Source organism: Prionailurus bengalensis, chromosome E3 (assembly GCF_016509475.1).
Source record: "Prionailurus bengalensis isolate Pbe53 chromosome E3, Fcat_Pben_1.1_paternal_pri, whole genome shotgun sequence".
NCBI lineage: Eukaryota > Metazoa > Chordata > Mammalia > Carnivora > Felidae > Prionailurus > Prionailurus bengalensis.
Window position 1 is genome coordinate 17,757,611 of NC_057357.1, and position 12,928 is coordinate 17,770,538.

At 36.3% G+C, this 12,928-nt stretch overlaps 1 protein-coding gene across 6 annotated transcripts in view; it reads right to left on the minus strand.

Annotated features, from left to right (window-relative positions):
- The window catches only part of ITGAM (integrin subunit alpha M), a 43,959-nt gene that overhangs the window by 15,020 nt on the left and 16,011 nt on the right, over positions 1–12,928 (minus strand). For all 6 annotated transcript variants that reach the window (XM_043559965.1, XM_043559963.1, XM_043559964.1 and 3 more), the window contains 3 exons: positions 12,536–12,609; positions 10,695–10,824; positions 10,266–10,408 (listed from right to left, as the gene is read on the minus strand). In XM_043559965.1, coding sequence (XP_043415900.1) covers positions 10,266–10,408; positions 10,695–10,824; positions 12,536–12,609 — 347 coding nt within the window. The remainder of the gene's footprint in view (positions 1–10,265; positions 10,409–10,694; positions 10,825–12,535; positions 12,610–12,928) is intronic.

A 12,928-nucleotide genomic window follows, 5' to 3' on the forward strand; every position in this document is an offset into this window, starting at 1 on the left:
TTCCCATACTAGAGACTGGGTAGCTGGGTTATGCCATTTTCACCGCTCCCACGCATGAACACCAATCCACCCCAGTAGGCTAGCAGCGCCATCTAATGGAGAATGGAGATGTTACACTGAGTCCCGCCCAACTGGGTCAACCTCACTCTTCAAGAACACAAGTCTCACCGCCTGCTTAGTTTATGGACTATAAAGCGCTACATGGTCTAATGTATAGGGGAAAACAAAGTAATATCAGTCCTATTTCAATCTGTTAGTAGGTCCATCTGTTCAATTTTCTTTCTTTCTTTTTCTTTGTTTTTTCTCTTTTACACTCTTCTTTTTCTTGAATAAAGAGAAAAAATTCATTTTTATTTTCAATTTCTATTAAAAATATTTTTCTTTAATTTTTTACTATATTTTTTGTTTTTATGTAAGTTTTCTCAAATTCTATTTTACTTCCATCATTTTATTTTAGTCTACTACAGTGTACTCACTTTTTCAAATTTTCAAATGATTTTTTTCTCTTTTTTCTTTTTTGTTTCTTTTCTTTTTCTTGAATACATAAAGAGAAAATTTCATTTTCATTTTTACTTCTTATTAAAAATGTTTTTGTTTAATTTTTTCCTACTATATTCTTTACTTTTGTGTAAATTTTTTCAAATTCCATTTTACTCCCATCATCTCATTTTAGCATACTTCACTGTATTCATTTTTTCAAATTCTCAAACGATTTCCTTCCCCTCACTTTTTTTCTCTAATCTGTCAAACCACTGTCAACACCCAGACCAAAACACACCTAGGATCTAGCATCATTTATTATATTTGTGTGTGTGTGTGTGTGTGTGTTTTAATTTTTTAATTTTAATATTTTTAACTTTAATTTTTTTATTTTAATTTTTCTACCTCATTAATTCATTTTCTCCATTCAAAATGACAAAATGAAGGAATTCACCCCAAAAGAAAGAGCATGAAGAAACAACAGCCAGGGATTTAACCAACACAGATACATGCAAAATGTCTGAACTAGAATTTACAATCACGATAATAAGAATACTAGATGGTGTCAAAAATAGATTAGAATCCCTTTCCGTGGAGATAAAATGAGTAAAAAAAAATAGAATGAAATTAAAAATGCTATAACTGAGCTGCAATCATGGATGGATGCAGTGGCGCCAAGGATGGATGAGGCAGAACAGAGAACCAGCGATACAGAAGACAAACTTACAGGGAATAATGAAGTAGAAAAAAAGAAGGAGATTAAGGCAGAAGAGTATGATTTAAGAATTAGAGAAATCGGGGCTCCTGGGTGGTGCAGTCGGTTAAGCGTCCAACTTCAGCCAGGTCACGATCTCGCAGTCCGTGAGTTCGAGCCCCGAGTCAGGCTCTGGGCTGATGGCTCAGAGCCTGGAGCCTGTTTCCGGTTCTGTGTCTCCCTCTCTCTCTGCCCCTCCCCCATTCATGCTCTGTCTCTCTCTGTCCCAAAAATAAATAAACGTTGAAAAAAAAAAGAATTATAGAAATCAGTGACTCATTAAAAAGTAACAACATCAGAATCATAGGGGTCCTAGAAGAGGAAGAGAAAGAAATAGCGGTAGAAGGGTTATGTGAGCAAATAATAGCAGAAAACTTTCCTAACCTGGGGAAAGACACAAACCTCAAAATCCAGGAAGCACAGAGGACTCCCATTAGATTCAACAAAAACCGACCATCAAAAAGGCATATCATAGTCAAATTCACAAAATACTCAGGCAAGGAGAGAATCATGAAAGCAGCAAGGGAAAAAAAGTCCCTAACCTACAAGGGAAACAGATCAGGTTTGCAGCAGACCTATCCCCAGAAACTTGGCAGGCCAGAAAGGAGTGGCAGGATATATTCAATGTGTTGAATCAAAAAAAACATGCAGCCAAGAATTCTTTATCCAGCAAGACTGTCATTCAAAATAGAAGGAGAGATAAAAAGTTCCCCAGACAAACAAAAGTTAAAGGAGATTGTAACCACTAAACCAGCCCCGCAAGAAATTTTAAGGGGGACTCTCTGAGGGGAGAAAAGATGGAAAAAAAACCATAGATAGATGATAGAGAAATAAATAAATAAATACCAAAAGCAACAAAGTTTAGAAAGGACCAGAAAACAACACCAGAAACTCCAACTCTACAAGCATCATAATGGCAATAAATTCATATATTTCAGTACTCATTCTAAATGTCAATGGACTCAATGCTCCAATCAAACGATATAGGGTAACAGAATGGATAATAAAACCAGATCCATCTATATGCTGTTTCCAAGACCCACTTTAGACCTAAAGACACCTTCAGATTGAAAATAAGGGGATGGAGAACCATCTATCATGCTAATGGTCAACAAAAAAAGCCAGAGTAGCCATACTTATATCAGACAATCTAGAATCTGCATCTAGAGATGCAGAAGGACATTATATCATAATCAAGGGGTCTATCCACCAAGAAGACCTAACAATTGTAAACATTTATGTGCCAAATGTGGAGGCACCCAAATATATAAATCAATGAATCACAAACATAAAGAAACTCATCAATAGTAATACCATAATAGTAGGAGACTTCAACACCCCACTCATAGCAATGGACAGATCATGTAATCAAAAAATCAACAAGGAAACAATGGCTTTGGATGACACACTGGACCAGACGGACTTAACAGATATATTCAGAACATTTCTTCCCAAAGCAGTAGAATATACATTCTGCTCCAGTGCACTTGGAACTTTCTCCAGAATAGACCATATACTGGGACACGAATCAGCCCTAAGTAACTACAAAAAGATCGAGATCATATGGTGAATATTTTCAGACCACAATGCTATGAAACTTGAAATCAACCACAAGAAAAAATTTGGAAAGGTAACAAATACTTGGAGACTGAAGAACATCCTACTAAATAATGAATGGGCTAACCAAGAAGTTAAAGAGGAAATTAAACAGTATATGGAAGTCAATGAAAATGATGACACCACCACCCAAAATCTCTGGGACACAGCAAGGCGGTCATATGAGGAAAGTATATAGCAATCCAGGCCTTCCTAAAGAAGGAAGAAAGATCTCAGATACACAACCTAACCTTACGCCTTAAGGAGCTGGAAAATGAACAGCAAATAAAACCCCAAACCAGCAGAAGACAGGAAATAATAAAGATCAGAGCAGAAATTAATGCTATCGAAATCGAAAAAACAGTAGAACAGATCAGTGAAACCAGAAGCTGATTCTTTGAAAGAATTAACAAAATTGATAAGCCACTAGCCACTTTGATCAAAAAGAAAAAGGAAAGGACCCAAATAAATAAAATCAAGAATGAAAGAGGAGAGATCACAACCAACACAGCAGAAATAAAAACAATAATAAGAGAATATTATGAGCAATTATATGCCAATAAAATGGGCAATCTGGAAGAAATGTACAAATTCCTAGAAACATATACACTACCAAAACTGAAACAGTAAGAAATAGAAAATTTGAACAGACCCATAACCAGTAAGGAAATCGAATTAGTAATCAAAAATTTGCCAAAAAACAAGAGTCCAGGGCCAGATGGCTTTCCAGGGGAATTCTACCAAACATTTAAGAAAGAGTTAACACCTATTCTCTTGAAGCTCTTCCAAAAAATAGAAACAGAAGGAAAACTTCCAAACTCTTTCTATGAAGTCAGAATTACCTTGATTCCAAAACCAGACAGACACCCCACTACAAAGGAGAACTATAGACCAATTTCCCTGATGAACATGGATGCAAAAATCCTCAACAAGGTATTCGCCAACCAAATACAACAATACATTTAAAAAATATGTTCACCACGACCAAGTGGGATTTATACCTGGGATGCAGGGCTGGTTCGATATCCACAAAACAATTAATGTGATTCATCACATCAATAAAAGAAAGGACAAAAACCATATGATCCTCTGAATAGATAAAGAGAAAGCTTTTAACAAAATACAGCATCCTTTCTTGATAAAACCCCTCAAGAAAGCAGGGATAGAAGGAGCATACCTCAAGATCATAAAAGCCATATATGAATGACCCAACGCTAATATCATCCTCAATGGGGAAAAACTGAGAACTTTCCCCTTAAGGTCAGGAACAAGACAGGGATGTCCACTCTCGCCACTGTTATTCAACATAGTATTGGAAGTCTTAGCCTCTGCAATCAGAAAACACAAAGAAATAAAAGGCGTCCAAATCAGCCAGGAGGAGGTCAAACATCCACTCTTCACAGATGACATGATACTCTATATGGAAAACCCAAAATATTCCACCAAAAAACTGCTAGAACTGATTCATGAATTCATCAAAGTTGCAGGATATAAAATCAACGCACTGAAATTGGTTGCATTCCTATACACAAACAATGAAGCAACAGAAAGAGAAATCAAGGAATCAATCCCATTTACAGTTGCACCAAAAACCATAAAATACCTAGGAATAAATCTAATCAAAGAGGTGAAAAATCTATACACTGAAAGAAAGCTTATGAAAGAAATTGAAGAAGACACAAAGAAATGGAAAAGGATTCCATGCTCCTGCATACGAAGAACAAATATTGTTAAAATGTCGATACTACCCAAAGCAATCTACATATTCAAGGCAATCCCTATCAAAATAATACTAGCGTTCTTCACAGAGCTAGAACAAATAATCCTAAAATTTGTATGGAACCAGAAAAGACTCCAAATAGCCAAAGCAATCTTCAAAAAGAAAACCAAAGCAGGAGGCATCACAATCCCAGACTTCAAGCTATACTACAAAGCTGTAATCATCAAAACAGTATGGTACTGGCACAAGAACGGACACTCAGATCAATGGAACAGAATAGAGAACCCAGAAATGGACCCACAAATGTATCGCCAACTAATCTCTGACAAAGCAGGAAAGAATATCCAAGAGAATAAAGACAGTCTCTTCAACAAGTGGGGCTGGGAAAACAGGACAGTGACATGCAGAAAAATGAACCTGGACCACTTTCTTACACCATACACAAAAATAAACTCAAAATGGATGAAAGACCTCAATGTAAGATAGAAAGCCATCAAAATCCTCGAGGATAAAGCAGGCAAAAACCTCTTTGATCTTGGCTGCAGCAACTTCTTACTCAACACGTCTCTGGAGGCAAGGGAAACAAAAGCAAAAATGAACTACTGGGACCTTATCAAAATCAAAAGCTTCTGCACAGCGAAGGAAACAATCAGAAAAACTAAAAGGCAACCGACAGAATGAGAGAAGATATTTGCAAACGACATATCAGATAAAGGGTTAGTATCCAAAATCTACAAAGAACTTATCAAACTCAACACCCAAAAAACAAATATCCAGTGAAGAAATGGGCAAAAGACATGAATAGACACTTCTCCAAAGAAGACATCCAGATGGCCAACCGACACGTGAAAAAATGCTCAACATCACTCATCATCAGGGAAATACAAATCAAAACCACAATGAGATATCACCTTACACCTGTCAGAATGGCTAACATTAACAACTCAGGCAACAACAGATGTTGGCGAGGATGCGGAGAAAAAGGATCTCTTTTGCATTGTTGGTGGGAACGCAAGGTGGTGCAGCCACTCTAAAAATCAGTATGGAAGTTCCTCAAAAAACTAAAAATAGAACTACCCTATGACCCAGCAATTTCACTACTAGGCATTTATCCAAGGGATACAGGTGTGCTGTTTCGAAGGGACACATGAACCCCCATGTTTATAGCAGTACTATCAACAATAGCCCAATATGGAAAGAGCCCAATGTCCATCGATGGATAAATGGATAAAGAAGATGTGGTATATATGTACAATGGAGTATATATGTACAATGGAGCAATCAAAAAGAATGAAATCTTGTCATTTGCAACTACGTGGATGGAACTGGAGGGTATTATGCTAAGTGAAATTAGTCAGAGAAAGACAAAAATCATATGACTTCATTCATATGAGGACTTTAAGAGACAAAACAGATGAACATAAGGGAAGAAAAACAAAAATAATATAAAAACAGGGAGGGAGACAAAAGAGAAGAGACTCATAAATATGGAGAACAAACTGAGGGTTGCTGGAGGGGTTGTGGGAGGGGGAATGGGCTAAATGGGTAAGGGGCACTAATGAATCTACTCCTGAAATCATTGTTGCACTATATGCAAACTAATTTGGATGTAAATTTTAAAAAATAAAAAATAAAACAAGTTAATAAAAATAAAAAATAAATTTCCAAATGTTCATTGGTAGTATAGAAATGCAAATGATTTTTATATATTCATCTTGTAACCTAAGAACTTACTGAAATAGCTTATTTTTTAATATGAAATTTATTGTCAAATTGGTTTCCATACAACACCCAGTGCTCATCCCAAAAAGTGCCCTCCTCACTACCCATCACCCACCCTCCCCTCCCTCCCACCCTCCATCAACCCTCAGTTTGTTCTCAGTTTTTAAGAGTCTCTTATGTTTTGGCTCTCTCCCTCTCTAAGCTCTTTTTTTTTTCTTCCCCTCCCCCATGGACTTCTGGTAAGATTCTCAGGATCCACATAAGAATGAAAACATATGGTATTTGTCTTTCTCTGTATGACTTAATGAAATAGCTTATTAATTATAGGAGCTTTTTTTTGTAGATTCTTTAGGATTTTCCATGCAACAGGTAATCCGCAAATAAGACAGTTTTATTTTTTTCCTTTCCACTCTGTATGCTTTTTTTCCCCTTTTTCTTGTCTTGTTGCACTGGTTACATCTGTCAGTACAAGACTGAATAGGAGTGGTAAAAGTGAATATTCTTTTCTTTTCTTTTCTTTTCTTTCTTTATTCATTTACTTACTTATGAAGGTGAATATTCTTATTTCCAATTTTAGGGAGGAAAAGTTCTCTTTTATTTTTTAGTGTGATGCTCGCTGTACTTTTTTTTACAAAACTCAAAAAATGTTAGTTCCTAGTTTGCTGAGAACTAAACATCATGAGTGAATGTTATATTTTGTCAAATTCTTTTTCTGTATCTATTAAGATTTTTTTTTCTTCTTTAAGTCTGCTGTTATGGTAAATTTCATTGATTGCTCTTTTTCTCAGAATAGCTTTTTTTAATTGAGATAAAATTTACATAACATAAAATTCACCATTTAAAATTTAGTTGTTTTTAGTTCATAAACTATGTTGTGTAACCATCAGCACTAATTCCAGAACATTTCCATCACTCCAGAAAGAAACCCTTTCTGTTAGCATCAACTCCAATTCCCTCTTTCCTCTTTTCCCCAGCAACGATTAATCTACTTTCTAGCTCTATGAATTTGTCTAAGTCAGACACTTAAGATGGATGAAATCATACAATATGTAGACTTTTGTGACAAGTTATTTTCACTTACCATAAAATTTTCAAGGTTTACCCATGTAGCATGTGTCAACACTTCATTCTTGTTATAACTAAATAGTATTTCATTGTATAGATGTACCACATTTTTTTTACCTCTTCAAAAGTTGATGAACATTTAGATTTTTTTCACCTTTTGACTATTATGAATAATGTTGCTATGAACAGTCGTGTTTTTATTTGAACATTTATTTTTGTTTGGGGGGAAGCTATATATCTAATCTAGGAAGGGAATTTCTGGGTCATGTAGTAAAACTATATTTAACTTTTTGAGGAACTGCCAAACTGTATTCCAAAAAGATTCTATTATTTTACATTCCCACCAGCAGTACATGAGGGCTCCCATTTCCCCACATCCTCACCAATATTTGTTATTTTTTATTTTTTTAAATAGTCATTCTAGTGATATCTCTATTGTGGTTTTGATTTGTCTTTCACTAAAAACTAATAATGTTGAACATCTTTTCATGTGCCTATTGGCCATTTGTATATATCCTCTTTCGAGAAATGTTTGTTCAAATCTTATACCCATTTTTAAATTGCATGTTTTGTCTCTTTATTGTTGAGCTGTAAGAGTTCTTTATATATTCTAAATACCAGATCTTTATCAGATATATGGTTTATAGTTTCTTCCATCGTTTTCATTTTCTTGATAGTGTCCTTTGATGCTCAAAAGTTTTCAATCTGATGAAGCCAAATTTATCTATTTTTTCTTTGTTTTATTGTTCTTGTGGTGTTATATCTAAGAAACCACTGCCAAATCTAAAATTACAAAAATTTACCTCTGAGTCCAAGAAGTTTATAGCTTTAGTTCTTACATTTAGGTCTTTGATCTATTTTGAATTAATTTTTGTATATTTTGAGGTAGGAGATATCCAGTTATCCCAACACCATTTGTTGAAAAGATTATTTTTCCCTATTGAATGAACTTGGTACCTTTGTCAAAAATCAATTGATCATAGATGTATAGGTTTATTTCTGGACCCCTCGTCCTATTCCATTGACCTGTAGGTCTATCTTTACACTGATACCACACTGTCTTGATTATTGTAGATTGGTAGTAGGTTTTGACATTGGAAATTCTTCTTTTTCAAATATTTTGACTATTCTGGGTCCCTAGCATTTCCATGTGAACTTTATAATCAGCTTGTCCATTTCTGGAACATTATTGAACAAGCCCTGCATTCATGGGATTAACTACACTTGGTTGTGATGCATTATCATTTTTATAGATTTAAATTTTTATTAAATATTGGTCTGCAGTCAACAAAGTGTTTTAAACTGAAGATTGATATCAACAGTTTCTCATTTAGAAAGTTCACTCTCCCTCTATGGATTAAAGAGAGGAAACATAAGACTTTGGGAGACCCACAGGAACCTAAAGCTAGGTCCACGGAAATGATGGCATGGACCAGGCTGATTTCATTAGAAATGGAGGGAGTGATAGATTTGACATTAATCTAGTTCCTCCCAGTGTTTTCACCCACACTCCCCAAACCCCAATACATACACTCTGAACTGTGTCTCATGCTCTCTCCTTCCTTTGACCCTCTTCTTTCCACATTCTTCATTTCTCTAGTTCTTCCACATCAATTGTCACTTTCTCTAGGAAACTTTCCTTAACATCCTTGTGTGGATATCCCTCCCATTTACTCTCATAACACTCAGACTGTCCCAGTTTAGTATTCATCATCCTTGATTCTAATTTGTATGTGTAATACCTGTGTATGGTAAAAGAGTTGACCATCCAGGCTTCTCCATGTAATTCTGGACCACACACACTTAGAGAAGTAGCATCACATTCACACTTGACTTCCTAGAATTCCCCTATGTATTCTCCCCCACCCTACCCCTTATATGTGTCAGGCACTGATGCCTATGTTTTATGTGTTGATAAAAACTATGAAAAGACCATATGAAGAATTTGACTATGGCAAAGAATTATGACAAGCTGTTCAGGTATCAGAGCAATCAGGTATCCACATATGATGCATTAATTGCAGACCAAAGTGAGCCAGTGATAAAAATGAAAGGAATACACACAGAACTACAGACACATGAGTGCAACCCTATTTCAGGAATTTTCAAGGATAATTTGAAGTAGAAACTTTTGTGTCTCACACCACATATGATGCCACACATAAGATGCAACCACACTGCTTTTTCAGGGTGATATTCAAAATATTGAACTGCTAGGGGCACCGGGGTGACTCAGTGGGTTAAGGGTCCTACTTCGGCTCAGGTCACGATCTCATGGTTCATGAGTTTAAGCCCCACATCAGGCTCTGTGCTGAAAGTGCAGAGCCTGGAGCCTGCTTCAGATTCTGTGTCTCCCTCTCTCTCTCTGCCCCTCCCCCACTCACACTCTGTCTCTCTCTCCTTTTCAAAAATAAATATAAAAAATCAAAATATTAAACTGTTAGGATTGCTCAGGCACTGACTATGGGCTTAGATGAAGTAGGTCCAAAAGCTCCCCTGAGATGCCCTGTCTCACCTCATAGTTGTTGAATCATGGGGAAGTTCAAAGAATAATGAGGAAGAGACCAGAGTGCAAGGGAGGGGGAAGAAAGCATTAATCTAAGGAAAGCATCTATTGATTGACAGATATGGAATTTTTCCATATTCTAATAATTAATATGGCTATACTGGTTATGTACTGGTTAAATACCAGCTCTTTGCACAGGGAGACTCACAGAAAGCTCTGCACAAGTCAAGTGTCATTATTTATTGTAGTTAGAAAAGTGAAAACACAACATTCTTATTCTTGTGACTGTCCAGCTCAAAGCCCTCTGAAAGCTCCTTTACAAAACTCTGATACACATAGCACCTGGTGATGCCCATACTGGAATGTCAAGCCCCCAGGGTGCCTCTGTTTGCACATTTATGCTCCACATACTCTGCACTTACCTGGCTACCCTTGATAACAGTGTTGGTCTCCCAGGTACCAGCATTCTCTCTAAACATCACCACCAGGCCAGTGTGCTGATATCGAGGTGCCCCAAGAACCAGATTTTGCACCCTGCTCCTCCATATGACTTCGGCAGCATAACCTGAAGATGGTGATCTGAGAGGATAAGTGCTTTCCTTCACAGACTCAGCCCCTTCTAGGAGACCTATCCTTAGAGTAGGGGCACTGCAGTAGCCCCATGCTTAGTAGGTTGGGATAACTGGACCCTGCACTATATCCCCCTTTTTTAACATAACTAAAATGAAATTTTGAAATTTCTGTCTTTAAATTTATTCCAAGGGCCTTTGAAAGATCCAGTGATGTCTATGCTAGTTGAGGTATGCCCTATCAAGACCCCTTCTTAGAGTTACCCTGCCATCTCCACTTACCCAAGTAAGCATCATTCATGTCTGAATCTACCCTGGTTGTGTTGATGAAGGTGAATTTGTCCTTTGACACATACAGAAAAGCTCCACCAGCCCAGTCAAAGCTTCCCACAGCACCTAGCAAGAGATCATTCTGGGAAAGAAGGTAGAACAAGATTGAGCAACATAGAGCTTCAGTGCAATCCTTATCAAAATTTCAATGGCATTTTTCATGGAAATAGAACAAACAATCCTAAATTTGTATGGAACTACAAAAGACCCCAAATAGCCAAAGCAATTCTGAGAAAGAAGAACAAAGCTGGAGGCATCATGTTTTCTGATTTCAAACTATATTGCAAAATTATAGTAATCAAAACAGTATCGTATTGGCATAAATACAAACATATAGATAAATATAGCAGAATACATAGACATCCCAGAAATAAACCCATACATATATGGTCAATTAATTTATAACAAAAGATTCAAGAATATGCAATGGGGAAAAGACAGTCTCTCAATAAATGGGATTGGGAAAAGTGAAAAGTCTCATGCAAAAGAATGAAACTGAACCACTATCTCACATCACTTACAAAAAGCAATTCAAAAAGGACCATAAGACTGTAAACCATAACACTCCAAGAATAAAACTGGTGCTAAGCAACTTTACATTGATCGTGGCAAGGATTTTTTGGGGTTTGGCACCAAAAGCAAAGGCAACAAAAACAAAAATAAACAAATAGGACTACATCAAGCTAAAAATCTTCTGCACAACAAAAGAAACCATCAACAAAGTGAAAAGGTAACCTACAGAATTGGAGGAAATATTTGTGCATCATATCTCTGGTAAGGGGTTGATATATAAAAAATATATAAAGAACTCCTACAACTCAATAGCAAAAATTTCTGATTAAAAATGGGCAGAGGATCTGGACATTTTTCCAAAGAAGATATACAGATGGCCAGTGCTCAACATCACTAATCATCAGGGAAATGCAAATCAAAACCACAATGAGATGTCACCTCACACCTGTTAGAATGACTGTCATGAAAAAGAAAAGAAAGAAATGAAGGAAATGAAAACACTAACTCAAAAAGATATCTGCACCCTATGTTCACTGAAGCATTATTTACAATAACCAAGACATGGAAATAATCTAAGTGTCCACTGAAGCACAGATAAAGAAAATGTTATATATAATACAATGGAATATTAACCAGCCATAAAAAAGAAGGAAATACTGCCATTTGTAACATGTATGGACCTTGAGGGCATTATGCTAAGCAAAACAAGTCAGAGAAAGACAAATATGGTATGATCTCACATATATATGGAATCTAAAACAAAACAAAAACTAAACTCATAGATGCAGAGAACAGATTGGTGGTAGCCAAAGGCAATTTGTTGGGAAGGTAGGCAAAATGGGTGATGGTGGTCAAAAGGTACAAATTTCCAGTTATAAAATAAAGTCTGGGGTATAATGTACACCCTGGTAAGTATATTTAATAACACTGTATTGGTATTTGAAAGTTGCTAAGAATATAAATCTTAAAGTTTTCATCACAAGAAAAATAATTTTTTTACCTAAATGTGTGATGAATATTAATCAGACTTATTGTGTTGATCATTTCACAATACATGCATACATCAAATCATTATGTTGTATACCTAAAGATAATACCATATGTCCACTATATCTCATTTTAAAAAAAAAAGGTCTGATAAGGAAAAGAAAAGGGACCACTGCTCCCCATCAAAGACATGCCTCCCAACAAATACCAATTGCAGATAAAAGCCACCATACCCTTGCACCTCTTCACCCCCTTCTTCTTGCCCCATCACAATTTAATAAAGGACCACTTACAGAGGTGATGGCAGCACTGAAGCCTTCCTGAGACATCTCATGTTCAAAGGAGCTGGTACTTCCTGTCTGAGTACCTGTGAGGAGGAGCACTTTCTACATTAAAGAAAGCAGAAGAGCTGGAAACTCAAATGTTATGTTGACCAAACAAAAAGAGAGTCACATGGGAGCTATGTTGCACTAGAAAGCATGTACTCCTTTTAAAGAGAAGGTGGCAATTTGGTCCCACCTTCTTTTTGCCAAGTAGGAATGCAGTCTAACCTTCCAACTTTTCAAGAGAAACCATAAATCCAGATTGTGTATGAACCTTTCCCTAATTTTTGAATTAATTTATTCAATAAACATTTATTGAGAACTCTCTATGTACCAGGCACTATTCTAGACACTGGAAATACA